This window comes from Marmota flaviventris, chromosome 10 (assembly GCF_047511675.1).
Source record: "Marmota flaviventris isolate mMarFla1 chromosome 10, mMarFla1.hap1, whole genome shotgun sequence".
Taxonomy (NCBI): Eukaryota; Metazoa; Chordata; class Mammalia; order Rodentia; family Sciuridae; genus Marmota; species Marmota flaviventris.
The window spans coordinates 118,592,722-118,620,714 of NC_092507.1; the positions used below are offsets into that span (position 1 = coordinate 118,592,722).

General features: G+C 39.3%; 1 protein-coding gene, 1 long non-coding RNA gene and 2 other non-coding genes across 7 annotated transcripts in view; 3 read left to right on the top strand and 1 right to left on the bottom strand.

Moving 5' to 3' along the window:
* Positions 1-7,109, bottom strand: part of LOC139707295 (uncharacterized) — a 32,970-nt gene extending 25,861 nt beyond the window's left edge. Inside the window, exons 1-2 of one of the 3 annotated variants that reach the window (XR_011708950.1) lie at positions 7,028-7,109; positions 5,358-5,434 (exon numbers count right to left, since the gene is read on the bottom strand). This is a non-coding gene — a long non-coding RNA (uncharacterized lncRNA). Of the gene's footprint in view, positions 1-5,357; positions 5,435-6,589; positions 6,710-6,834; positions 6,897-7,027 lie in introns of those variants that run through there. The other 2 variants (XR_011708951.1, XR_011708952.1) reach the window with 2 other exon arrangements.
* Positions 7,110-7,153: 44 nt separating this feature from the next.
* Khdc4 (KH domain containing 4, pre-mRNA splicing factor) lies at positions 7,154-26,896 on the top strand. 2 transcript variants are annotated; one of them, XM_027920927.2, is made up of 14 exons: positions 7,154-7,243; positions 7,727-7,943; positions 12,286-12,414; positions 12,817-12,896; positions 16,117-16,169; positions 16,435-16,598; positions 17,537-17,748; positions 18,136-18,196; positions 19,636-19,693; positions 19,925-20,178; positions 22,883-23,056; positions 24,323-24,435; positions 24,665-24,756; positions 25,628-26,896. In XM_027920927.2, the coding sequence occupies exons 1-14, from the start codon at positions 7,206-7,208 to the stop codon at positions 25,825-25,827; spliced, it is 1,845 nt and encodes a 614-aa protein (XP_027776728.1). In that variant the 5' UTR covers positions 7,154-7,205; the 3' UTR covers positions 25,828-26,896. The 2 variants fall into 2 exon arrangements, with proteins under 2 accessions (XP_027776728.1, XP_027776729.1); XM_027920928.2 differs by lacking the exon at positions 25,628-26,896 and having other exon boundaries at positions 24,351-24,435; positions 24,665-24,753.
* Positions 16,853-16,981, top strand: LOC114079690 (small Cajal body-specific RNA 4). The gene has a single exon (XR_003580515.1). It is a non-coding gene; the product is annotated as a small Cajal body-specific RNA 4 (non-coding RNA).
* Positions 20,885-21,021, top strand: LOC114079694 (small nucleolar RNA SNORA42/SNORA80 family). Its single transcript, XR_003580518.1, has one exon. It is a non-coding gene; the product is annotated as a small nucleolar RNA SNORA42/SNORA80 family (small nucleolar RNA).
* Positions 26,897-27,993: the final 1,097 nt, after the last annotated feature.

A 27,993-nucleotide genomic window follows, 5' to 3' on the forward strand; every position in this document is an offset into this window, starting at 1 on the left:
TTTTAGTCACTAGGCTATGTCTAAAAAAAACTCTACATATAATATGTCTAACTGAAACACTGTACCCTTTGACCAACATCTTCGTGGTCCCCTATTGGCCCAGCCTCTAGTAATCAACATTCTACTCTCTGATTCTATGAGTTCATTTGTTTTAATTTCAGCATGTGAGATCACACAGTATTTGTTTTATTTAGCATAATATCCTCTAGGTTTATCCATGTTGTTGCACGTGATAGAAATTCCTTTCATTTTCATTTTATTTGAGATGGGCTTGAAATCTTGGGCTCAATGACCTCCCCTCCTCAGTCTCCTGAGTTGTTGGGACTTCAGGCATTCACCAGCACACAAGGCATTTTCTTTTTAAAGGCTGAATTGTGTTCATTGTGCACTATATTGCATTTTCATCTTTTTGTAGCTGGGGATTTATCTCAGGGCCTTGCTTATGCTAGGCAAGCACTCTGACGATGAGTTCCATCCCTGGACCCCATTTTATTTTGAGAAGGCCTCATTCAATTGCCACAGCTGGCCTTGAACTTTTAATTCTCCTGCCTCAGGCCAGCTGGGATTATGGGCATGTGCCCTGACACAAACCCACCATGTTTTCCCTTTCTTTTCTTTCCTCCCTTTCCCTTCCTTTCTTTTCTTCCTTCCTTTCTCTTCCTTCCCTTCCCTCCCCTCCCCTCTTTCTTTCAACCAGGGATTAAACCCAGGGGCACTTAACCACTGAGCCACATCCCCATCCCTTTTTATATTTTTATTTCTAGACACAGTATCACTAAGTTGCTTATAGCCTCATTAAGTTGCCGAGGCTGGCTTTGAACTTGTGATCCTCCTGCCTCAGCCTCCCTAGCTGCTGGGATTACGAGCCTGTGGCACCATGCCTGGCCCACCCTGTTTTCTTTATCCATCTATCTGTTGATGGGCCACTTAGGTTGATTCCATAACTTGAGTATTGTTAATAATGCTGCAATGAACATGGAAATGCAGATTATCTTTTTAACATATTTAATACAATTGCTTTGGCTATATACATAGAAATAAAACATATGGTATTTTTAGTTTTTTGAGAACTTCCATGCTGTTTTCCAGAATAGCTATACTTATTTACATTCCTTCAACAGCATGCAAGGATTACCTTTTCTACATACCCTTACCAACACTTGGTATCTTTCATCTTTTTTTTAAATTTTTTTTAATATTTATTTTTTTTAGTTGTAGTTGGACACAATACCTTTATTTTATTTATTTTACGTGGTGCTGAGGATCAAAACCCAGGGCCTCACATGTGCTAGGCGCATGCTCTACTGCTGAGCCACATTCCCAGCCCCCCCCTTATTTAAATGTATTTATAGTTGTTGATGGACCTTATTTTATTTATTTTTATGTGGTGCTGAGAACTGGAACCCAGTGCCTCACACATGCTAGGCAAGTGCTCTACCACTGAGCCACAGCCTTAGGCCTCTTTCATCTTTTTGATAGTAGCTATTCTGACAGGTGTGAGAAGATAATCTCATTTTGGTTTAATTTGAATTTCCCTAATGATTAGTGACATTCAGCTTTTTTGCATATATTTGTTGATTATTTGTATATCATCTTTTGAAAAATATTTATTTAGGCCGATTTTTAATTTTTTAAATCATTTATTTTTTATTATTTTTTGGTACTGAGAATTGAACCCAAGGGTGCTACCACTGAGCTGCACTCCCCAGCCCACTTTAGTTCTTACTTTGAGACAGAGTCTCACTAAGTTGTTAGGCCTTCTCACTAAATTACTGAGGCTGGCCTTGAACCTATAACCCTCCTATCTCTCCTCCTGAGTCACTGGGATTTCAGGCATGTCCCTCTGCATCCAGCTGTTGCCCATTTTAAAATCAGTTCATTTATCTTCTTGCTATTGAGTTGTTTGAGTTCCTTATGTGTTTTGGATATCAGCCTCTTATCAGCTGTGATTTGTAAATATTTTCTCCCAATCTGTAGGTTGTTTCATCATACTGTCGATTGTTTGCTTTTCTATTAAGAAGCTTTTTACTTTGATGTAATCCTGTGTTTCTGTTTTCTCTTTCATTGTCTGAGCCTCTGGAATTAAATCTAAATAATCTTTACCCAGACCATGGCTGTATAGTTTTTCCCTAGCAGAATTTTTAATTAAAAGGGAGAAAAGTAGGGCTGGGGCTGTAGCTCAGTGATAGAGTGTTCACCTCACTCGTGCGAGACCCTGGGTTCGATCCTCAGCACCACATAAAAATCAATAAATAAAATAAAGGTATTGTGTCCAACTACAACTAAAAAATAAATATTAAAAAAAAAGGGAGAAAATAGACAAACCCTCTAGATCAGTGCCACGTACCAGTCAAACTTTGAAAGTTATTTCGCATCCCCCAAGGCACACTGACAGGTACCCCATTAACACTGAAAGGGTAGTCAAAGCTGGTGACAAGGTATGTATGTGACAGGACAAGTCAGTTCCCAGTACCAGTTGGGTGACCCACGTTCATTGAAGCGATGTGAGTTCCTTGGTGAGAAAATTGGATTATGTCACAAATTTTGCTTACTAGGAAGTTTCTGTTTGCCACCACTATTCAGATCATCCTTTTTTTTTTTTTTTTTTAAATTCTTTTTTTTGAGAGAGAGTTTTTTTTTTAAATATTTATTTTTTAGTTTTCGGCGGACACATCTTTGTATGTGGTGCTGAGGATCAAACCCGGGCCGCACGCATGCCAGGCGAGTGTGCTACCGCTTGAGCCACATCCCCAGCCCTTCAGATCATCCTTGAGAGGGTGATTGATGAAAATGTCCTCACATGAATTTAACTGTGGTAATGGTTCTTTTTTGCCATTATCCCTTGCACTGGAGATCATGATTTATTGGAGAGGCAGACATGCCCGTCACAGTGATTTGAGCCGAACCAAGACTCACCTGTTCAAGACTGGTGTTTTTCTGGCAGTTCAATTCCCAAGGGGGGCTTCAGGGGGTTGTTTGTCCTTTTTACCGTTTTTCCCCTTTTCTTCTCTTTCTGTGATACTGGGGATCAAACCCAGGGCCTGTGTTCTATCACTGCACTATCCCCCAATACCTGTACTTTTTTACTTTAAAGGTTTGTTATTTTAATAATGTATTGCCTTATTTAATGTTTTCTTCCTGTGCTGGGTGCAGTGGCACACATCTATAATTCCAGTGACTCTGAAGGCTGCGGCAGGAGGATTACATGTGTGAGGCCAGCTGGGCAACCTAAGGAATTTAGAGAGACCCTGTTTCAAAAGAAAAAATAACAAGGGTTGGAGACGTAGCTCCGTGGTAGCGCACCTCCAGGTTCAATTCCCAGACCATACACACAAAAAATCTTTAAACATTTTTCCTTTTTAAAATTTTAGTAAAATTTTAGACTTACAGAGAAAGTACAAGAATAGTGCAAAGGGGGCTGGGGTTGTGGCTCAGTGGTAGAACGCTTGCCTAGCATGTGTGAGGCCCTGGGTTTGATCCTCAGCACTACACATAAATAAATAAAGGTCTATTGACAATATATATATATATATATATATATATATATATATATATATATATATATAAAAAAGGAAAAAAATTGGAAAAAAAAAGAATAGTGCAAAGATAGCCAGGTGCAGTGATGTATGCCTGTAATCCAAGCAACTTGGGAGGCTGAGGCAAGATTGCTACTTCAAAGCCAGCCTCAGTAATTTAGCACGGCCCTAAGTAACTTAAAAAAATAAAAAGGACTGAGGATATGGCTCATAGTTTAGTGCCCCTGGATTCAATCCTGGTTTAAAAAAAATAATTCATAAAAATAAATTAACATGGAATTAATGAACAAATTGATGAATGAAACTAAAAGCTGGGTTTTATGAATAGACAAGATCTTAGCCAGGCTAAGGAAAATAAAGAGAAAACCAAAAAGAGAGAAGAGAAATAGCCATATAAATGATAAAAAGTGAGGGTCCTATGGTAAATTTCAAGCGAAGCATTTAAAATTCTAGGTAAAATGGATGAGCTTTTTTAAGGAAAATTATATGAGTAAAATTATTTAAAAAAAATAAGAATCTTGAACAGATGAATAACTACATAAGGAGCTGACCATCCATGCCTGGCTCTCCATGACCAGATAACACCCCTCTCTGAAACCTCAGCAGCGTCTTATAAATTCTGATGTTGGGATCTGAATTTACTCCCTACCTTGAAACATCAAGCCATGTAAATCATTAATCTGTTAACTGCTCTTGTATTATGTTTGCCAGAACCCTGTTGGCTATAAATTCCTAAGACAACCCCCTTTGTAACTTTTCGTGCTATAAAGACCTTTTCTTCCCTGAGAGCTGGGCTGTTCTCTGTCCTGGGTTTCGGGTGAGATAGCCGCTGGCCAACTCTCTTGTACACAATATAAGCTTGATCTAATTTGGTTAAAAAAAAAAAAAAAGAAGAAGTTGAAAAGTTTTTAAAGTATCAAGGATCACTGTAAAGCTTCCAGATTCTGATGATTTTTAGAAGCCAGGTCAGTCTAACCTTTGTTGTCCTTGCAGTACTTGGGATCAAACCTAGGGCTTTGCATAAGATATAGGTCCAGCACTCTACCACTGAGCTATGTCCCTAGCTCTAGTCCAGCCCCCCAATCCCCATACCAGGGACTGAACCTAGGTACATTAACCACTGAGCCACACCCCACCCCTTTTTATTTTGCAACAACTTCTCCCTAAGTTGTTTAGGGCGTTGTTAAGTTGCGTAGGCTGGCTTTGAATTTGTGAATTTCCTGCCTCAGCCTCCCAAGCTGCTGGGATACAGGCATATGCCACCTGGCCCACCTCAAATCTAATCTAAATGGGACAATAATCCCTAAATTACTCAAAGAAGAGAAAAAAAATTAAATGTTTGCCAAGTAATTTTTCAAAGCTAGCATAAATTCATAACTTTATTTTTTTAAGGAGAGGGGGTACTGGGGATTGAACCAAGGGCCTGGCCCATGCTAGGCAAACACTCTTATCACTGAGCTACATCCCTAGTCCCCACAATTACATTAAAAAATATATATATATATATTTTTTTAGTTTTAGGTGGACACAATATCTTTATTTTTTGTTTTTATATGGTGCTGAGAATCGAACCCAGTGCCTCACGCATGCTAGGCAAGCGTGCTACCACTTGAGCCACATCCCCAGCCCCAATTACAATTTTTAAAATACCAAAAGCTCACCTGTGAATACTGATGCAAAACTCATAAACAAAATATCAGAAAATCAAATCCAGTCGTGTATTAAAAGAATGATGTCTCAAGATGAATTAGATTATTTGAAAATAGAAGGAGTGTTCAACATTAAGAAAACTACCATTAACATAGGTGATTTGTTGTGTACCTGTAATTCCAGTAACTGGGAGGCTGAGGCAGGAGGATCACAAGTTCCAGATTGGTCTTGGCAATTCAGTTTTGACCCTGTTTCAAAGAAAAAATAAAAAAGGGCTGGGGTTTATAGCTTAGTGGTAGATGGCCCTGAGTTTAATCCGCAGTAAAAAAACACACACATGCAGGGGGAAAAAAAAAAAGTCTAGTATCAGAATTATTTGTAATAATACATAAAAAAAGAATACTTATAAGATTACATCAATCCTACCAAATTGCTAAAATTTAACACCTGTTCCCGCAAAAAATTCTTTTTTTTTTTTACTTTATTTATTTATATGTTGTGCTGCGGTGCAAACCCAGAGCCTTGCACAAGCTAGGTGAGTGCTTTTACTGCTGAGCCACAACCCCAACCCTGCAAAAAATTCTTGTTAAACTAGGTGTAGTGGCATACACTTGAAATCTCTGTGACATGGGAGGTTGAGGCAGGAGGCCCGCCTGGGCATTTTAGCAAGACCCTGTCTCAAAATAAAATAAAATAAAAATAATCCAGAAATATAATGGCACCCGTGTGTATATGTGTGTGTGTGTGTGTGTATACACCTGCCGGTTCACATGATAAAGATGGCTTTTGTAAGGAATTCACTTTATTTATTAAATACTGAAAGTAAAACACCATAAGTCGATTTTTAAATGAATTTGTATTCTATTAATCATATTTGCAATGTAAACATCTTTGAAAAAGAAAGCATTCTATATTATTTATTATTCCATCTAGATTTTCTGGCATCTCCAAGGTACCCTATATGTTGAAATGTCCTGGCCTTGTCTGGTTTGGTGGCGAAGGCCTGTAATCTTGTGATCCCACGATTTGGGAGGCTGAGGAGGCTCACAGGTTGGAGGCCAGCCTCAACAATTTAGTGAGGCCCTAAGCAATTTAACGAAACCCTGTCTCAAAATAAAAAATAGATAGGGCTGGGGATGTAGCTCAGTGGGAAGGCTCCCCTGGGTTCAATTCCCAGTACGGAAAAGGGATAAAAAGAAAAACTGGCCTCCCGTATTAACTCAAACGCCTTGGCAGTCAAGACTTTTCATTATCTAGCCCCGTTATCCGGCCGGCCAAACCAAATGTCGCAGACCCCAGAAGAGCCCGTTTCATAACTTAGGCCTCTCCAGGCCTCAACCGGCCGTTTTAACTTCCTTTTCTTAATTGTCCCCGCAACCCGAGCACCTTGTCCTGATGCTTACTATACAACTCTATTCTACGTAGTTGCCCGCGCGCTATTCGGCCACGTCGAGTACAGAACGGCAAGACGGCGGCATGTCTCGACACACATTGCCAGGCGCACGGAAATGAAAAACAAAACCAGAGAGGCTTTAAATGACCTTTGGAACGAATCATTTCCCTTTCCCTTAACAGGTAACTGAAACGAAATGGGAGCCACAGGAAGGCTTTCGCCCTGGGTAGAGGTTTAGACGCCACGCAAACGCACTAGAATTCGGGGGAAAACCTGATTAATTCCCTGACTCATGCGTATTGTCTCCTCGTTTACCAATGTGCCCACAACAAAGATGGATTCTCTCAGGCAGCCCGCTCCGCCCCCGCCCCGAAAACTATGCATTTAAATTAAGCATAGCAGCCATTCTTCTTGAGGGCAAAGCGCAAGCCGGAAAGTCACACCTTACCTTGTCTCAGAAACTCCAGACGCCATTAAATCACCAAGTGTCCAATCGGAATCGACATTTTCACCGGAACCGCTCGGCCTCGCGACCGGAAGAGGGTGTGCGTAAGGGCGTTGGGGGCGGAAGTGACGGGAAAGTGGTAGTGGGGTAGTTGGCGGGTGGTTGAGTAGAGCCGGTCGCCATGTCCGCGGGGAGCGCGACACATCCTGGAGCTGGAGGGTAAAGCTTCGTGGGCGAGGGCATCGTAGCGAGTTTGAGGGCATAGTAGAGGCGGAGGGACCATGGGAAGCTGCGTATGCGTGGAGGGGTACTTAAGCTTAATGGAAGGCCAGATTTTTAGGGAGAAGGGTATTGAGCAGGCCTCGGGCCCCTGAAAAGGGCTGGCAAGGATCGGAGGGGAAGGGAACCAGGAATTTATGGAAGTGCGAGGCAAGGAGAAGGCAAAAAATAAGGGCATGTGGGACCGAGAGAAGTCTTTCGATTGAGGTTATGGGGAAAGGAAGAGTTTAGGAAAGGATTGAAAGAAATGGGGTTTGAAGGAAATGCTGTACTTGTCTAATGAGAGATGGGAATTTTAGACCTGGTAGGAGGTAGACGAATATGGAACATGATAGACGGGAAATGGGGTGCTGAGGCATAGTAAGGGAAGAATGGTACACAAGAACGCTTTAGGGCTTAATGTTTTCCTTTTTCTACCCGTAGGCGCCGCAGCAAATGGGACCAACCTGCTCCAGCCCCACTTCTCTTCCTCCCACCGGCGGCCCCAGGTGGTGAGGTCTCTAGCAGTGGGGGAAGTCCTGGGGGTGCCACAGCTGCTCCCTCAGGAGCCTTGGATGCTGCTGCTGCTGTGGCTGCCAAGATCAATGCCATGCTCATGGCCAAAGGGAAGCTGAAACCAACACAGAATGCTGCTGAGAAGGTATTCAAAATCAACGTCTGGGCTAATTGCAATTTTAGGAGTTTTATAATGCTGTAATCTCATATTTGTTACTGTTAATGAAGGAGAATAGGGATGCTGTAATTTAAATATTGTTTAGTTTTGGAGCATTACTGATGATATTTTAGATGGCAGTTTTGATTGGGCTGGTTTCATTTATGGATTGAGTAACTTGTGCTTGTATGCTTCACTCAAGTTCTATTGATTTAATCATTTAAAAGCAATGTAACCTGTTTTTGTTGTTGTTGGAACTTTGTTTACTTATTTATATGTGGTAATGAGGATTGAACCCAATGCCTCACATATGCTAGGCAAGCGCTCTACCACTGAGCCATAACCCCAGCCTCTGTAATCTTTTTTTTTTTTTTTTTTTGTAATATTTATTTTTTAGGTGTAGTTGTATACAATGCCTTTATTTTATCTATTTATTTTTATGTGGTGCTGAGGATCGAACCCAGGGCCTTGCACTAGGTGAGCGCTCTACTGCTGAGCTACAACCCCAGCCCTGAAATCTGTTTTTGATATACTTACTTTGTTCCTGAAGTCAGAATAATTCAAGTAAATTAACTGAATTTAAGAGTGTTGCTTCTAATTAGAATCTACTAACTTTAATAACTGTGTTATTAAACTTTAACTAAAATAGAGTTATAATTTGTATTTGGGTTAGTGTGTTATTTTCGTATAGATTATGAGGGTGTTATTTTATAAAATTTCTGGTATAATTAGAATCTAACGCTTAGAAGGGGTCTGATTGAAACTTTTTGTGGGGGGGGGGTTACTAGGGATTGAACTCAGGGGCACTCAACCACTGAGCCACATCCCCAGCCCCATTTTGTATTTAATTTAGAGATAGGGTCTCACTTGAGTTGTTTAGCACCTTGCTTTTTCGGATGCTGGCTTTGAACTTGAAGTTGTCCTGTCTCAGCCTCCAAAGCTCCTGGGATTACAGTGTGCACCACGGAACCCAGCTGATGGAAACTTTTATTTATTTTTAGTTGTAGTTGGATCCAATACCTTTATTTTATACTTATTTTTATGTGGTGCTGAGGATCGAACCCAGGGCCTCACACATGCAAGGCGAGCGCTCTGCTGCTGAGCCACAGCTCCAGCCCTGAAACTTTTACTTAGCCATAGAAAGCAAGAATTTATATACAGAATAATGATGATAATGTCTAGTGGTATAATTACAAAATATGCTTTGTAAACTTTTTAAACTTTTTTTGGGGGAAGGGGTACTGAGGATTTGACCCAGGTACTGAACTACATCCCCAGCCCATTTTATATTTTGAGACAGAATCTCACAAGGTTGCTGAGACTGGGCTCAAACTTGTAATCCTCCTCCCTCGGCCTCTCCAGTTGCTAGGACTATAGACATGCATCACCACCTGGGTCCTTTATAAACTTAAAAAAAAAAAAATCTTTGCAATCATGATTATTACTGGTTAACACAGGAAGAAAATTAGGCTCGTGAGAATAAAGTAACACAAGATTTGTTAATTGTGGGCACAGGCACAGGTGACTTCAAGGTCACCTCATACAATTGGTTGTTCATTTTTTTGGTTGAAAGCCTCTAGAATTGTGTTCCATAGTATCTCTTTCCCTTGTAATTACTGCTTGAAAAAAAAATTGACTTAAATTAGTCTTTACAGTCCCATCATTCCTGTGAAGATATAAGTTCTATGTTTGAATATGCAATTTTTTTTGAGCCTTCCAGTTCTATAGAATGTTTATCAGTAAGGCCAAAACAAATAACCTGTTTGGATGCTGAAATATTAAAGTTCTGAGAGTTGGAGAGAAATTTTAGTGAATTAAAAATTCAGTATAGAGGAACTAGGGATATAGCTCAGTTGGTAGAATGCTTGCCTTGCATGCACAAGGCCCTGGGTTCAATCCCAAGCACACACCACACACACACACACACACACACACACACACACAATCAGTATTTTTTATGATTTGCAAAGATTATATAGGTCAGTTATCCCTTTCTAAGGTCTTTGAGGAAAAACATAAAAAATTAAAAGCACATTGACAGCTGGGAATGGTGGCACACACCTGTAATCCCAGCAACTCCAGAGCCTGTGGCAGGAGAATGGAAAGGTTGAGGCCATCCTGAGCTATGTAGCAAGGCCCTGTCTCAAAATTTAAACAATAAATAAATAAAAAGGGGTATGGATGTAGTTCAATGGTTAAGAACATCCTGGGTTCAGTCTCAGTACTGCAACAACAAAATTAGCATATTGGCAAAGGAATAGTACTTGAATATTTAGACTCATTTTTTTTCTCTTAAAATTAATCTTTAAAATGATAGTTGAGGCAGGGTGGTACATTCTTTTTTTTTTTAACTTTTTTTTTTTACGAGAGAGTAGAGAGAGAGAATTTTTTTTAATATTTATTTTTTAGTTATCGGCGGACACAACATCTTTGTTTGTATGTGGTGCTGAGGATCGAACCCGGGCCGCACGCATGCCAGGCGAGCGCGCTACCGCTTGAGCCACATCCCCAGCCCAGGTGGTACATTCTTATAATCCCAGTGATTCAAGAGTCTGGAGCAGTAGTAACACGAGTTCAAGGCCAGCCTGGGCAACATAGTAGGACTTATCTCAGAATAACATAAAAAGGACCAGGAATGTAGCTTAGTGTTATATCACTTGCTTAGCCTGCAAGGCCTTGGTTTCAATTCCTGGTTTCAACCCCCTCTACCCCTGGATAATTTCCTGGAAGCAACATGAAATATAAAAGTATACTGGATTTAGACGAAATACTACCTGGCTTTGACATCTTGAACCTCAGTTTGACATCTTGAACCTCAGTTTTCTTTATTTAATTAGGTGTATATGATAGCAGAATGCGTTTTTGATGCATTGTACACAATGCAGCACAACTTTTCATTTCTCAGTATATGATGTAGCATTGTACCATATATGCAGTCATACATATGTCTAGGGTGATAATGTCCATCACGTTCCACCATCTTTACTATCCCCAAATCCCCTCTTGAACCTCAGTTTTCTAATAGGTAATACATACTGGCACTGTCCAGTGTGGTAGTTGCAGTTATGTACAGCCATATAAATTAAATGTAATGTAAAATCCTATTTTTTAGTCACATTAGCCACATTTAAAGAGCTATAGAGAAACATGGTGGTTAATGGTAACCATATTGGACTGCTCAGATATAGAACACTTGATTATCACAAATTCCTGTCCAACAATATAGATATTTTGATATTTACCTTTAGAGGTGTGTGTGTGTAATTGAACCCCGAGATGCTTTACCATTGAACACTAAACTACACCCCAACCCTTTTTTTTTTTTTTTTGAGACCGGCTTGCTAAGTTGCTTATGTCCTTGCTAAATTACTGAGCCTGGCTTCAAATTTGGGATCCTCCTGCCTTAGCCTCCCAGGTTGATGGGATTGTAGGCATGTACCACCATGCCCAGCTTGCCTCCAACGTTTAAAAAAATGCATCTAACATCTACATTAAACAAGGTTTTTATTTTTACTTATTTATTTATTTATTTTTAAATTTTTTTCTGCTGGTTCTAGAGATCGAACTTAGGGTCTCACTCATGGTAGGCATGTGCTGTAAAACAGCATTTCATTTTTCTTGAACAGGCCCACCACCACCACCACCAGGTAACTGTCAGACCCAGCTCTAGAGTTGTTCATGGTTTAAATTGAAATCAGATTAGGGGCTGGGGTTGTAGTAGAGCAGATGCCTAACACATGCGAGGCCCTGGGTTCACCACCACATTAAAATAAAGGTATTGTGTCCAACTGCAACTAAAAAAAAATATTTAAAAATAAATTGAAATCAGATTAGATTTTTTTTTCATATTGAAGGGATTTTGAGATTATTGCAAGGAGAGAATTAGTTGAATGTGATGAGTTGTGATTAAGGGTTACCAGAAGGTACCTTGGCTATTGTATGAATGAGATGTATGGGTTTGTGCATTCTCTCTATGCTGTATATTTTACTATATGTACAGTCCCTGGATTGAACTGTAAATTTGGACCTTTAATTTTTCTTTCTAGAATTTTGCAGCTTCTAGCTCATAGAGTTTCCATGATGATGGGGTCATAAAAGTGCACACAGGGTCAAGGTCACAAATCTTGATGGTGGCCTTCAAATAAATTGTCTGTACTTGGTGTCATTGTTTATTTCCTTTTTATATCTTTTATGAAGACTGAATTTAAAAAGTGTTGGTAGGTAAAGAATTAAAGAGGTGATGGAAATAGTAAAGGGATAGTTTTAAACTAGACAACTAAATGAGTATTTTATATATAAACACCATAATCTAATTTCTTTGTCTTTGTAGCTTCAGGCCCCTGGCAAAGGCCTAACTAGCAATAAAAGCAAGGATGACCTGGTGGTAGCTGAAGTAGAAATCAATGATGTGCCCCTCACGTGTAGGAACTTGCTGACTCGAGGACAGACACAAGACGAGGTGCGAAAGAGTTGGGACTCTTGGGAAAGGTGGCATGTGAATAAAGAAAAAAACACGTCTGAGCTCAAGTAGAAGTCAGATATCTGTGAGGGGGATTTGGGTTCATGTTTTCAAAATCAGATCGAGTTTAATTTAACTGCAGAAGTGGTAATGAAACAGATGGGTGAATCCCGTTTGTTTAAGAAACCATAGAATAAGAATTTAAGATATAGAAGTTTTTCCTGCCTTAATTGATAGAATGAATGAGTTGATGGAAATTTATCTTGCTGTCATTGAAATCCATAAGTACCGCATCTTTTTATCAACATAATTATGTATTCATAATTATGTATACATTTATATGTATCGTGACTTTTTGATATGTATATATAATCTTTTTAATAGAATGTTTTCTTCTTTTAGATCAGCCGACTTAGTGGAGCTGCTGTGTCAACTCGAGGGAGGTTCATGACAACTGAGGAGAAAGCTAAAGTGGGACCAGGGTGTGTGTGTATGCTTGTCCTCTGGTTTGGGGAAGGATTGGGCATTTGACTCATTTCATATTTTTCATTTCTAGGTAATATATGTAAAGGATGTTTGGTTTGGGGTGGGGGTGCATGATTTGCAGCATAATGTTGGGCTTCTTAAATAGGTGTGAGAAATATTGGCAGCTAGCTGGTCATAGTGGTGCACGACTGTAATATCAGTTAATTGGGAAGCTGCGGCAGGAGATTCATAAATTAAGGTTAGCTTAGGCAATTTACACAAGACCCCATCTCAAAATAAAAAGTAAAAGGACTGGGGATGTAGTAAAGTGCCCCTATGTTTAATCCTGGGTACTGAAAGTTTAATAAAAAAAAGATGTTGACAGGTATTTTTCTGTCACTTTTCCTATTTTATTTCACTTTTTTTTAAATTGTAAGAAACAAATTATAAGAAATCATACAAGAACGTAATAATGGTTAACATTTTTTTTATTATTATTTTTATGTGGTGCTGAGGATTGAACCCAGGGTCTAGCATGTGCTAGGCGAGCGCTCTGCCACTGAGTCACAACCCCTCTCCAAATGGTTAAAATTTAACATGTATGCTTCTGAACTTTTTTCCTGTGGAATTTGTCCCCCCACAAATGGGTTAGGATTGAACCTGGGCTTCATGTATGTTACTAAGCACAGGCTTTACCACTGACTTATCTCTGGTCCCTCCCTTTAAATAAGGAAAAGTTCAGTCAGGCTTGATGGTGCATGCCTATAATCCCAGTGGCTTGAGAGGCTGAGGCAAAAGGATCACAGGTTGAAAGCCAGCCTCAGTAACTTAGTGAGAATGTGTCTTAAAATAAAAATACAAAGGGCTGGAGATCTAGCTCAATGGTAAAGTACCTTTGGGTTCAATCCCCAGTACCTAAAATAAAATTTCAGCCTGGCGCAGTGGCACATGTCTTAATCCCAGTGATTTGGGATTGATCCAAGTTCAAAGCCAGCCTCAGCAATATTGCCAGGCCCTAAGTAATTTAGCAAGACCCTGTATCAAATTTTTAAAGAATTGGAAGGGCTGGCTCAATGGTTAAGTGTCCCGGAGTTTAATCAGCACCCCCACACACACTAAATGATGATCATTAGCTGTAGATTATCCAATTAATCTCAATTTAGATTTTTGTTTCTTTTTTAAAAAATTTTTTTTTATTAGTTGTTCAAAACATTACAAAGCTCTTGACATATCATATTTCGTACATTTGATTCAAGTGGGTTATGAACTCCCATTTTTACCTCGTATACAGATTGCAGAATCACATCGGTTACACATCCACGTTTTTACATAACTGCCATACTAGTCTATTGTATTCTGCTGGGATAGGAAGGGCAGCAGAATAGATTTTTTTCTTTCATTATTAATATTTTAGCTTTACTCTCAGTTGACAAGTATTCAGGAAATGAGCGACTCCCACTCCCACCAGTGATACTGGATTGAACCCAGGGTATTCTAACACCAAGATGCATGCTACATTTTCAGACCTTTTTATTTTTTATTGAGACAAGGTCTTGCTAAGTTGCTGAGGCTGGCTTCCAACTTAGAATCCTCCTGCCTCAATCTCTTGAGTTGTTAAGGTAACAACTATGCACCACCATGCCCTGTTTTGGGGGATTGGGGTGTTTGGTTATTGTTTTTTGTGGTGCTGGTGATAGAATCCAGGGCTTGCAAGGCAAGCATTCTACCAACTGAGCTATATCCCCAGCCCTGTGGGGGTTTTTTTTTGTGTGTGTGTGTGTGCGCGCGCCTACCTAGGGATTGAACCTATGGCCTTGGTTATTTTTTTATTGTGGTACTGGCAGTTGCACCCAGAGGCCCTTGAACATTGAGTTACAACTTATGTACTTATTGTGATCCTTCTGCCTCAGTTTTCCTAGTCCCTGAGATTACAAATAAAATTTTACCCTTTTTAAAGTTTTTCCTATCTCTTCTTGCTGTCCTGGGGGGGGGGGGGGTTGAAGCTAGGGTCTGGTGAGTAATAGGCATGTGCTCTACCACTAAACTACATCCCCATCCCTTTTTTATATATATATATATACATATACATATTTTTTAGATGTTTTATTAATTTATTTATATACGATGCTCTGAATTGAACCCAGTGCCTCATAATATGCTAGGCAAGCTACCACTGATACATCCCCAGCTCCTTAACATTTTTTGGACAGAGTCTTGGCTAAATTTTCTAGGCTGCTCTTAAATTTATCATCCTCTTCCCTCAGCCTGCAGAGCAGCTGGGATTACAGGTCTGCGTCACCACGCCCAGCTGTTGTTTTGTTTTAAAACATATTTTCTTCTGCTGGGGATTAACCCTTGGGCCTGAAGCATGCTAAGCTTGTGCTCTCCACCTTGCTACATCACTAACAGGAAATTCAGTGTTTTTAATATTGGCTTTTAATTTTGAATGTGTCTTAAAATAAAAATACAAAGGGCTGGTTTTTTAGCTGCTGTTTTGAACTTGGTTATTAATTTTTTTTTAAAACCTGCCATTTCTTAGCCATATGTAATCGTTGACTACTTTCTTCATTATATAAATCTAAACTTTTAGACTTTTAGAATCTAAAGTGTCTTCTTAGTCGATGCAGGACCTTTTAAAAGTTTGTATGTTATCACTCTTTCCCCATTATTTTGGATACTCAAGCCTATATTTGCATGAATCCATATGAGCAGATTTGACCTCTCTGTGGGCCATTTAACAAGGAAAATTTATAGCCTCAGCTATAAAGCCATGTTCTTAGAAACTACCAGCAAAAGCTCCTGTTTCTTGTTTGTAAACTTCAAACATTACAAATTAGATTTGGGGCTGGGGATGTGGCTCAAGCGGTAGCGCGCTCGCCTGGCATGCGTGCGGCCCGGGTTCGATCCTCAGCACCACATACAAACAAAGATGTTGTGTCCGCCGAAAACTAAAAAATAAACATTAAAAAAATTCTCTCTCTCACTCTCTCTTTAAAAAAAAAAAAATTAGATTTGGCCATGCCAGGCATGTTGGTGTACACCTGTAATCTTACAATTTGGGAGGCTGAGGCAGGAGAATTACAAGTTCAAAGGGCTGGGGATATAGCTCATTGGTAAAGCCCCTCTGGGTTCGGTCCCTAATCCCCTCAGTCCTTTTTCCCTCAAAATTTTGGTGAGCCATTTGGCTCCTTTGCTTTTGACCAGTTTGGGATCAGCCTTTTGCATTTCTCTTTGTAGGGATCGTCCATTGTATCTTCATGTTCAGGGCCAGACACGGGAATTAGTGGACAGTAAGTAATGTTTTTGGCTCACATATTATTTCTTGGGAAGCGCAAAGTTTTGGGCTGTGTATATCAAATCTGCAAGCTGTTCCTGATGGCTCTTCTGAAGTCTTTACGAGCTACACACCAGCATGTATGGGGAGCCACATATTTTGGCTAACCTAAAAAGTGGATTAGTGCTTTGAATAATTGAACATTTCTCCTGTCTTTGTCATTGGGCACCAGTCAGTTCATTCAGTTCTTTAGTATACTGTCTGTCTTTATTTTTCCCTAGGAGCTGTAAACCGAATCAAGGAAATTATCACCAATGGGGTGGTGAAGGCTGCCACAGGGACAAGTCCAACTTTTAATGGTGCAACAGTCACTGTCTATCACCAACCAGCACCCATTACTCAGCTGTCTCCAGCTGTTAGCCAGAAGCCTCCCTTCCAGTCAGGGGTATGTTTTGGCAAGGGGTTGTTGTTTCTATAAAAATGGTATGTGCTATATACCACATAATACGCGTGAAGGAAAACCCCTAAAATTCTGACCTGAGAGTTAATCTGCTACTGGTATCCTATTAGTGTGCTACTAATACGTTCTCACTATATCTTTATTCTGATATAATGTAGGAAGGGGATTGAGAAGAGCAAAGGGTATAAACAGTACAACGTGAAAATAGTTTTAATTTTGTATTTGTAAACTTCATGGCAACTGGAGGACCAAGAAGGCTGAGTCTGATGAAGCAAGACTTTGCTGATACACTCCTCCTAGAAAAAAGGGTTGAAGAGAGCAGCCCTCGTTGGAGAAAATTTTGGGGCTGACTGTACGACCCAACATTCTACTCCAGTTTTACAGCCCACTCTGTGCTGTGATTTTTTGATTGACTTGAATCAGTGGAAGGGAAGTGAATGTGCTTATTCGAATTTGGATCCTGGATTTTTGCTTTGCAAATATCTCTTGTTGAATAGAATAAGGTGTTTATTTTGTGGGTAAGGTAGATGCATGAATATGAAGGGGTTTTCTGTTTTTGTTCTATGTTTTTTTTTGTGGTGCTGGGGATCGAACCCAGGGCCTAGAACATGCTAGGCATGTTACACTCGCAGCACCTGAAGTTTTTATTTAAATTAAGCTTTTTGATAGAATTTGTATTAGAAATTATAGAGTATTCTTGTAGAAGTGATCAAATGTGTTTTGGGGATTAAAATATTTTGTGTAACAGTTTTCTACAGTATTAGGATTTTTGTATGTATTTGTGTGGGGAAGTAGTGGGGTTTGAACCCAAGGCCTCACATGCTAGGCAAACACTCTTAACACTGAGCTATATCCCCACCCCGAGGATTAGGATTTAACTATTTAATTTCTGTTTAATCTGATGTATTTTGTTCTTCCTACAGATGCATTATGTTCAAGATAAATTATTTGTGGGTCTAGAACATGCTGTGCCCACTTTTAATGTGAAGGAGAAAGTGGAAGGTCCAGGCTGCTCCTATTTGCAGCACATTCAGATTGAAACAGGTGCCAAAGTCTTCCTACGGGGCAAAGGTTCAGGCTGCATTGAGCCAGCATCAGGCCGAGAAGCTTTTGAACCTATGTATATTTACATCAGGTACGGATGGATCGGGCAGAATTCTTGTCATTTTGACTGTAACAAGCTAGAATGATTCAGAACAAACAAGCAAAAAAGGCTTAATGATATTAGGGATTTAGGTAAACACTAGGAGTAATCACTTAATATTTAGTTAATAAAAATAACTGAATTAAGTCTGTGTGTCTTTAATATTCAGGTCCTTAGGTCTTATATAAGTCTGTGATCATAAATGAGCTATGATAAGCTTAAAATAACTTCCAGTTAAAGCTAATATTTTATGAACTTAAAGTATTTCTTATGCCAAGAAGTATCATTGCCCAGAGAAAGACAAAATAGCATGAAAAATGAGACAGAATTATATGTTGTATTTTCTCCTTTGAATTCCTGCTTCATATTTCTTTGCAGTCATCCCAAACCAGAAGGTCTGGCTGCTGCCAAGAAGCTCTGTGAGAATCTCTTGCAAACAGTGAGTTACTGATATAAATATGTATTATATATATTTCTTTCTCTGTATATGTATTCATTCTTCTTTTGGTGCTGGGGATTGAAAACGGGTGCCCACACAAGGCCCCTATCATGCTTAGGTAAGTGTTCCTTAATATACACTTACCACTGAGCTATCTCAGTCCCAACAGTCAGTTATATTTGTCTAATACTCATTCAGAAGACCCACTGCCATTTTGGAATGGGTTGGACTTTTTTTCCCACCTGTATTAATTTCCTGGGACTGCGTTACCAAAGTATTGTGGATAGCGTTGACTAAAAGAACAGAAATTTATTCTGTGTTTAGCAACCCAGGAGTCTGAAACCCAGGTGCTGGTAGGATTGATTCTTTCTAGAGTTGTTTTTTGGTGGTTGCACTGGCATTCTTTGGCTATGTTAGCATAACAAAGAGCAGAGTAGAGCTATGACACTATGCCTATTGTCCTAGCTGCTCAGGAGCAGTAGTGAAGATTGGTTTAGTGTGTGTGTTCCAGACCAGTCTGGGCAACCCGTGAGCTCAGGTGTCGAAAAAAAATAATGAAATAAAACCAAGTAGCAGTGCTTTTGGGATAGTTGCTCGATATTCATTCCACTTGTTTTATCTTTTTCAAATTAATTAGTTAATTAATTGTCATGGGAGGGACACAGTATCTTTATTTTTTTTTTTTTTTTATGTGGGGCTGAGGATCAAACCCAGCGCCTCACATGTGCAAGGCAAACGCTCTACCTCTGAGCCACAACCCCAGCCCATCCACTTGTTTTATTCTATAAACAAATAACTGAAAGGTAAATCATAGTACTTTCTGTAGCACTTAATGAAAAATTGGGTTTCCTGTTGAATACATTGAACCTTGTGTTCTTTGGTATTGAAGGGCACCTTGTTGGGGAACTGTTGTTTGTTTTTGTGCATATAACCTGATTTACCAACACTTGAACTTCCTTGTTCTTTGTTAGTACATGAAATTACAGTTCATAGGATGCTTGTAGTAAAGAAGAGATTGAAGAAAATAGGGAGCTTGAGGACACATCAGCCAGTAGATATGATTAATTTTGACTAGTACTAGCAGTTTAGAAATTTCCGCGTTGTTGGGCTGGGGATGTGGCTCAAGCGGTAGCGCGCTCGCCTGGCATGCGTGCAGCCTGGGTTCGATCCTCACTCAGCACCCCATACAAACAAAGTTGTGTCTGCCGAAAAAACGAAAACTAAAAAAAATTAAAATTCTCTCTCTCTCTTTAAAAAAAAAAAAGAAAAAGAAATTTCTTCGTTGTTATGATTTTTGGCTTTCTGGATGATTTTATGCCACAGAATTAAATCTAGTTTGGGGGGATTTGGGATTGTACATGTTTCTAATTCCAATGAGGTGGCTTAATAGTTTGTAGATCTGCCTTATTCAAATTATTGACTTGTTTTTCCTTCTCTAGGTTCATGCTGAGTACTCTAGATTTGTGAATCAAATTAATACTGCTGTACCTTTACCAGGTGTGTATATCTTGAAGTGTTTAAGAACTATTTTGTTAATGATATTTTTGTGTGTGATACTTGAGGCTAGAGTAACTGTGCCAGGGCACTAATAATGTTCCTTCAACTTAGGGTAATTTGGAAAGCCAGTCATGCCTCAGTATTTTTTTTCCCTAGATATTAAGTTTATATTCAGCTAAAATGTCTCATTCTGCTGCAGCTGATTAAACACTTTTTTTCTTCCCCCCTCAGGCTATACACAACCCTCTGCTATAAGTAGTGTCCCTCCTCAACCACCATATTATCCATCCAATGGCTATCAGTCTGGTTACCCTGTTGTTCCCCCTCCTCAGCAGCCAGTTCAACCTCCTTATGGAGTACCAAGCATAGTGCCACCAGCTGTTTCATTGGCACCTGGAGTCTTGCCAGCATTACCTACTGGAGTCCCACCTGTGCCAACACAATACCCGATAACACAAGTGCAACCTCCAGCTAGCACTGGACAGGTAGGATGCCAGGGAATGCATTATGCTGTCATTTGATTTAGGGGGCAGGGTGGGGGGGAACTGGGGAAATGGTTGTCTTCTAGAAATAAATCCATGTAATGTGAGATTTTTTTTCCCTTTTGTCTTCTGTGTTCCTACTATTAACCTACCTGAATACTTTATCACAGTGTGTACATTTTTGTTTCTCATCCTAGAGTTAATTTAATTTCATAAGTCTTACCACCAAATAGTAGTTTAAAGTGGGAATGGCCGGCCAAATTTTTGTAAAGAGCCTTATGTAAATATTTTAGGCTTTTTGGGTTAGGTAGTCTCTGTCACAGCTGCTCTCTATTCTGTTATTACAGCACCAAAGCAGCCATGGACACTGTCTAAATGAACAGTGGGTACATTTATATTAAAGCTTAATTTACAAAAATGAGTGCCAAGCCAGAATCATAGTTTGCCTGCCCATAACTTTGTAGTAGAACTGAGTTCTCGGAGAAGGAAGCTGGTTACAGCCCTCCTTTGAAGGGTCAGAACTGATTTAGCAGCTCTAATCTTTTTCTGACAAATGTTCCTAGCCTAAAAGATATATGAACTTTCCAGGATTATAAATTATGCTAGGTCTTTTATGTAAGAAAGTGAAATTTTAGGAAAAGAATAGATTTGTCTAGCTCCTCCATGTGGGTGATGTAGAACAGTTGGGAGATGGGAGAGACTAATGGGAGCATGGTAATGGATTTATGGCAGGTCCTCCTCTGTGGGCCTCTCATAGTGTACCCATGCCAGAGTAAACTGCAGCCTTGAACCATTGCCCGGCTTCCTTGTCTGTGGGCTGTGAGCACTGAAGAAGGTTGCACAGTTTGTAACAAAAGCATGTAAACTAAATTCTGTTTTCAGGCTGTAGTCAAAAATTGTACTGTTGTTTTTTTCTTTCTGATACTGAGGAATGAACCCAGGAACACTACCACTGAGCTACATCCCCAGCCTTTTGTTTTTATTTTGAGACAAATTCTCCCATAGTTGCCCAGGCTGGCCTCAAACTTGGATACTTTAGGTTTACTCTACAGTGCCAGGTTCCTTTTTATATTCAGAAAGATCTGTAGTTCTGGGACTGGGGTAGCTCAGTGGTGGAGTGCTTGCCTAGCATGCGTGAGGCACTGCATTCGAGTCTCAGCACTGCATAAAAATAAATAAAAAATTATGTCCATCTACAACGAAAATAAATAAATATATATGTATATATATATATATATATATATATACACACACACACACACACACATATATGAGATTTGTAGTTCCTTGAGTTTGAGTTGAAACCCTTTATAATTGTGAAGCATCATGGCACAGTGGTTAAGAGCTGGAGGTTTCCAGTTAGGTTGCCAGGGTACATCATGCTTTCCCCTTTTAAGCCTTTTTATCTTGGGATATAACTTGAACTATCAAGAAAATGGTCATAAGGATAAAATCTCCATGAGTGGTAATGATTAACTAAGATGATCCAAACGGTCTATAAATGTTAGTTGCTTGTTATTGATTGTGTGAATTTTCCTTTTAGAAATGCTATTATCTCTAATGTATACTGTGTTTTGATCACTCTTTATTCTTTTTTTGGAATAACTGCTTAAAACATTAGTCAAGGGGCTGGGGTTGTGGCTCAGCGGTAGGGCATTCGCCTAGCATGTGCAAGGCCCTGGGTTCGATCCTCAGCACCACATAAAAATAAATAATATAAAAGTATGGCATCCAACTACAACTAAAAAAATAAAAATAAAAAAAAAATAGTCAAACTTGCTCTTTTTTTTAGTTTTAGGTGGACACAATGCCTTTATTTAGTGTTTTTTTAATGCTGTGCTGGGAATTGAACACGTGCTAGGCAAGCGGTCTACCACAGAGCCCCAGCCTTCTTTTTTGCTTTTTTTAAAGCAGGGATTGAACACACAGGGTCAGTTAATCACTGAGCCACAGCCACAGTCCTTTTTTGTATTTCATTTATAGATGAGTCTCGTGGAGTTGCTTAGGGCTTCACTGAATTGCTGAGGCTGGCTTTGAACTCGTAATCTTCCTGCCTCAGCCTTCCTGAGCTGCTGGGATTACAGGCATGCACCATCATGCCAGGTTTAGTACCAGGGATTGAACCCAGGGTCATTTAACCACTGAGCCACATCCCCAGCCCTTTTTATATTTTATTTAGGGACAGGATTTTGCCAAGTTGCTTAGGGCCTTGCTAAGTTGTATTGGCTAGCTTTGAACTCCTCAGCCTTCAGAGCAGCTGGAGTTACAGGCATGTGCTACTGAACCCAGCTTAAACTTGCTCTTGTTATAACAACTTAATAATAACCATGGTAGTACTAAATGAAGTTGTCTCTGCCACACGCATTAGCTGCTTGTATGATTCAGATTGATGAAAGGGCTTTAAATAAGAGAAAGTTCCTGCTTCATGACTTCGGAAGTAAGTGGCTAAAGTTGCTATTGTTTTTTAATGGTTATGTTTATTCCTAATACCTCAGAGATACACAATGAAAATTCAAAGAACTGTATATAGATTGTTAATTTCATGTCCCTAGGATGATGGTGGGAGGCTGGGTGATACTGTTTTAAATTATATAGGAAGGAGATAAAGCTGCATGTGATACATGAAGTATATTCTAATAAGTATTTACTTATTCATTAGTTGAGCAGTGTTACATTGTTTTTCCTCCTTGGTTTGTTTTGGTCCCAGAGTCCGATGAGTGGTCCTTTTATTCCTGCTGCTCCTGTCAAAACTGCCTTGCCTGCTGGCCCCCAGCCCCAGCCCCAGCCCCAGCCCCCACTCCCAACTCAACCCCAGGCACAGAAGAGACGATTCACAGAGGAGCTACCAGATGAACGGGAATCTGGACTTCTTGGATACCAGGTTAAATAAAATACCTTGTTTTCCTTTCCTCATCTTATTCTCCTACTATATTCTCCCTTTAAAGAAAGAAATAAATTTACGTCTATATTAACTGTCCTTCTAGTATCGGGATTTATGCTTTCTGGAATCCATTTAGCTTAGGATTTTATTCTTGAGGAATTAATTTAAGCAAGTGTGATTTCCTTTGGGTGGGTTTTGCCTTTGGGTTCATTGTGATAAGAAAATACACAACTCTTGGGCTGGGGTGGTGGCTCAGTGGTAGTATGCTCGCCTAGCATGCATGAGGCACTGGGTTCGATCCTCAGCACCACATAAAATAAGATATTGTGTAAATCTAAAACTAAAAAATAAATATTTTTAAAAAAGAAAAGAAAATACACAACTCTCCACCTGGAGAGAAGTTTACCATGAATAACTTCTAGAAAGAGTTGTATAGAAATCTGTTTTTTCTTACTCATACAAGACTCTTGAAAGCCTGTGATAGTTCTTACTTTGCAGCATATCTCACCAAAAGCTATCCATATACCAATGTCTAAACCTTGGCTTTCAATTTTTTTTTAACCCCTTTAAATTAAGGGGGTGTGTGTGTCCCATACTCCCCTACACACACCTGTTGGAAATGGAGTGATTAATACACATAATTGCAAACATAATCATTCATAAAGTTAAAGATTGAGGGCTGGGCTGAAGCTCAGTGGCAAAACATTTGCCTAGCGTGTGTGAGACCCTGGGTTTGATCTGTAGCACCACAGAAAGAAATAATAATTTTTTTAAAAAGTACATGGTTTTGGTACAGTTTTAACAGAAGCATCTATACATCTTGCCAGAATCCTTCAATCATTGTTTTTTAGTTTTTAATTGTAGTTGGACAAATACCTTTATTTTTTTTATTTATTTTTATGTGGTGCTAAGGATTAAACCCAAGGCTTTGAATGTGCTAGGTAAGTGCTCTACTGCTGAGCCACAACACCAGCCCCCCTTCAGTCATTCTTTATAAGACAGCAAATTTTTTACAGTTTTGTAGAAACCAGTTGAATTATGGGTGGTTGGTTCAAAATGAAGCATGAATTGTAGTATCTTTAAATCCTAGAGAGAAAAAAAAAATCCCTACTTGACTACAGTTATCTTCCAAATCCGGAGTATATAGTACAGTTTAATTTATTTCAATTTATCAGAAAGATGAGGCACTTGACAGTTACATTAAGGAGCTAAAGTCATTAAAGCAGTTGTAGGTTTGCTAATGCCACTGTATTTTTCTGCTCATAGCATGGACCCATTCATATGACTAATTTAGGTACAGGCTTCTCCAGTCAGAATGAAATTGAAGGCGCAGGATCGAAGCCAGCAAGTTCCTCAGGCAAAGAGCGAGAGAGGGACAGGTAAGTTAGTTTGATCAATTATACAAATACATTTAGTTGTCATTCTTACGCACCATTTTGTGTAAGTAATGGTTATTGCTACGAGCTGCAGTGTACTAAAGCTCACATGAATCAAACTCCTCTTTGTTGTAATTGATGCAGTAATGGAAAATATTGCGATATATCTTTTACTGTTTAGAATCAGATAAGTTAAAAATTGAATTCAAACGGATTTTCATTTTTTTAACAGGCAGTTGATGCCTCCACCAGCCTTTCCAGTGACTGGAATAAAAACTGAGTCTGATGAAAGGAATGGGTCTGGGACCTTAACAGGGAGCCATGGTGAGTAAGGTGGAGCTGGGGGAACAGGGGACTAAGTAGGACTGGACTCAAGCTATAAGTTTTCCTAACCTGATATTTATTCAGGTGTTTAATCCATCCTCTATAATCTACTGTCTAATGAGAATACTTTTTTTTTTTTTAATAAGGACAGCGTATAGTTACAGCCTTTTATTTTCAACCGACGTGTGTCTAGAAAAGAATCAGTCAACTTATTTTATATGTAGCATCAGTGACATTAAAACCCTAGGAAATACTAATAATTGGTAGGTCATTTCAAAATTCTATTGCTAATGTCGTCTGAATACCTGGAGGTGATCTCATACAGATTTAATAGATTTTATTTTCCTTTAAAAGATCAGTTTCCTTTGTATTGGGAGCTGAAGCACATCTCCCTGGCAGCCTGTGGCTGCCACAACATTCCCAAACTCTAAATCCATAGTGGTGCATGGGGTCATTTTGGTTCTTTGTCTGTAGTCATAATAAAAATGAACAGAAGAAAATACATATTTTTCTTTTCTTAACTTCCTTTCTTTTAACTCTTTAAAAGGTGAATATCAGCCCCCAAAGACTCATTTGCTAACTTTCCTTTTTTTCTTTTTTCTTTTTTTTTTTTTTTTTTGTGTGTTTCTTTTTCTTTCTCTGTTTTCTTACATGGTTCTGGTGGATTCACATTTGCTGATGCTGATGCTGTTTTTCGTGTGATCTTCAACGTTTTTGGGTGACCATTGACCTTGTGACCTCAAAATGGTGTCCAACTAACCACTTAAAATTAACGTCTTTTTTTTATTAACGAATTTATGGTATTATCTTTTTTTTTTTTTTTTTTTTCCCTTGGTGGGGAATGGGGTTGGGGTTGTTTTCTCTATTCTAGATTATCCAGCCAAAAAAATGAAAACTACAGAGAAGGGATTTGGCTTGGTGGCTTATGCTGCAGATTCATCTGATGAAGAGGAGGAACATGGAGGTCATAAAAATGCAAGTAGTTTTCCACAGGGCTGGAGTTTGGGATATCAATACCCTTCATCACAACCACGAGCTAAACAACAGATGCCATTCTGGATGGCCCCATAGGAAACAGTGGAACAGTTTTGACCCTCGATGACTCTTCTTAGCAATAATGCATGCATTTGATTTAACAAGACTCTGGGGCCTGTACTGGGAGCCATCTTGGACCTTTGCAGAATTTAGAGGTGGAGTGCCCCCTTACTTAAAGGGGTTCCTTTTTTTTTTTTTTAAGAAATTCTCATTTCTGCAGTGGCATTAACATCTGTTAAAGTTTACTTAGAATCACAAATTTGTCTCAGAAGCTTTTTAACAGTTGGTGAAATGTGCTTGTCTAATGAAGCATCCCAACAGGGTCATTCCTGTAGATGTTTGGCCTGATCCAGCCTCTACTCTCAAATGAAGTTTTCTTTGTATTTTACTACTGTTGGGTCAGTTTTGATAACTGGTTACAAACAACGCCTTACTATTTATTAGTGGGGAAATGATTTTAAGATCATCCTTTTCTTTTCAGTACCTAATTCTAAGAAATCCTCATCCCTGCTTCAGTTTGGATTCTTTCTGTTTTTGAAAATACTATTTTACTAATTTAAAATTGTCAAATGCAGCTGGATCCTGACTAGGAAAATGAAGTTATTTTTTCATTGTGAGTTTTTATTGGGATGATCCAAAGCGGGTACCTTCAGGCACATTTGTCTTACATAGCCATTGCAGTTTTTATTGCCCTTCTAAGCTCCTTGTCTTCAGCTGGGTCAGAGAAAACTACTTGACTAAAATCTGGTGAGAACTCATCACAGAAATGAAACACAGTGGTCTGTCTCTCTCAGAACTGCTTGCAACTAAAATAGAGAGATTTGACTACACCAAATAGGATGGTGGACTTGGTGACTGAGATTGCAACTTGTCCTTTTTTCTTGGCATTACAGGTTTTGCCAAAAGAACTTTTTTGTATCAAATATTGATGTGTGAAAGTGAAGGAGCTAGTCTGCTGAACCAGGAGTAGTTTGAGATACTGAACTGTCATTTTTGCACATTTGAATACTTTGCAGGCTGGCTTTGTATAAACTTATCCTCTGGTTTCCTATATGTTGTAAATAATTAGACCATAATTTCATTATAAATAAATGTATAAATATTCTGCTTGTGGTTTCTTTATTTTTTTGATCTTCTACAATCCATCCTTACATTAAAATTAACATTTTTACTCAGCATATTGCAGTTAAGAACCTCACAAAAAAATACATACACAGACTCCGAGGTTTGCACATAACTCCAGGAATTAATTTTTAAAATTATTTATTTTTTATGGACATAATACCTTTATTTTATTTATTTTTATGTGGTGCTGAGGAATGAACCCAGTGCCTCCTACATGTGACGCAAGTGTTCCATCACAGCTCTCCAGCCCCAGCCCAACTCCAGGATGAAAATTTTGAAGGATATTGAGCTCAATGTATTCCTTTTTTATATTTTAAGGCAGATTTAATATTTTCTTGGGAAGACAATCTTTATAAAGTGGTGGGCATCAGGAATTTGCCAGTATAAAATTTTCTGTGCATGTGTGTGCTGCCTGGAGATACATGTGCATTTATAAGCTCTTGAGTTATATCCTTTCCTGCCAGAGAGAAGTAATATTTCAAAAAAATCAATTTTGAAGGGCAGTACTGAGAATGGAAGCCAGGGGCCAATGCATGCGGTTGCCCTGAAGCAGGTTTTTTAACGTTTTATAGATATATTTAAAATACATAAAGACCTGTGATTAGGATTACTAGATGGTTGTGAACATCTGCCCTTTGGCTCCTAATTAAAAGGATCTAAGTTGTGCTTGTGAAATGAAAGCTATTTCTGCAATGGAGGAGAGTCGTCATCCCTAAATTCCATCTCAGTCCTTGTTTTGGGAGAATTTGAGGTGTGAGGTGATCCCTTTCCTCATTTGCTCTGTTTTGGCCTTAAACTGGTTTAAATTCTGTCTGTCCCACGATAACCACCAGCAAACGCCACTGTTCAGATGCTCCTTTGAAAGGTCCCCTGCGTATCACGCGCTGCCTCCTCCTGACTAGTCAGTTCACTTTATGCTGTTGCCTTAATGACCACGTCTGTACTTGCAGACCTTGAAACTAGTACGTGACCAGTGGGCCTTTGTGGCCCATTGCGGAACTAGGTTTGGGGACCTGGAAGGGGCGATGTCCCGCCCCGCGAGGGCGGGGCACCCGCAGGCGTCACGGGGCGGCCCTG

Coding starts and splice junctions, on each gene's coding strand:
- Khdc4 (XM_027920927.2), top strand. CDS start 7,206: ATGTCCGCGGGGAGCGCGACACATCCTGGAGCTGGAGG. Junction 16,599..17,536: donor AGCCTCCCTTCCAGTCAGGG/GTATGTTTTGGC, acceptor TTCTTCCTACAG/ATGCATTATGTTCAAGATAA. Junction 24,436..24,664: donor AAAGAGCGAGAGAGGGACAG/GTAAGTTAGTTT, acceptor TTTTTTTAACAG/GCAGTTGATGCCTCCACCAG.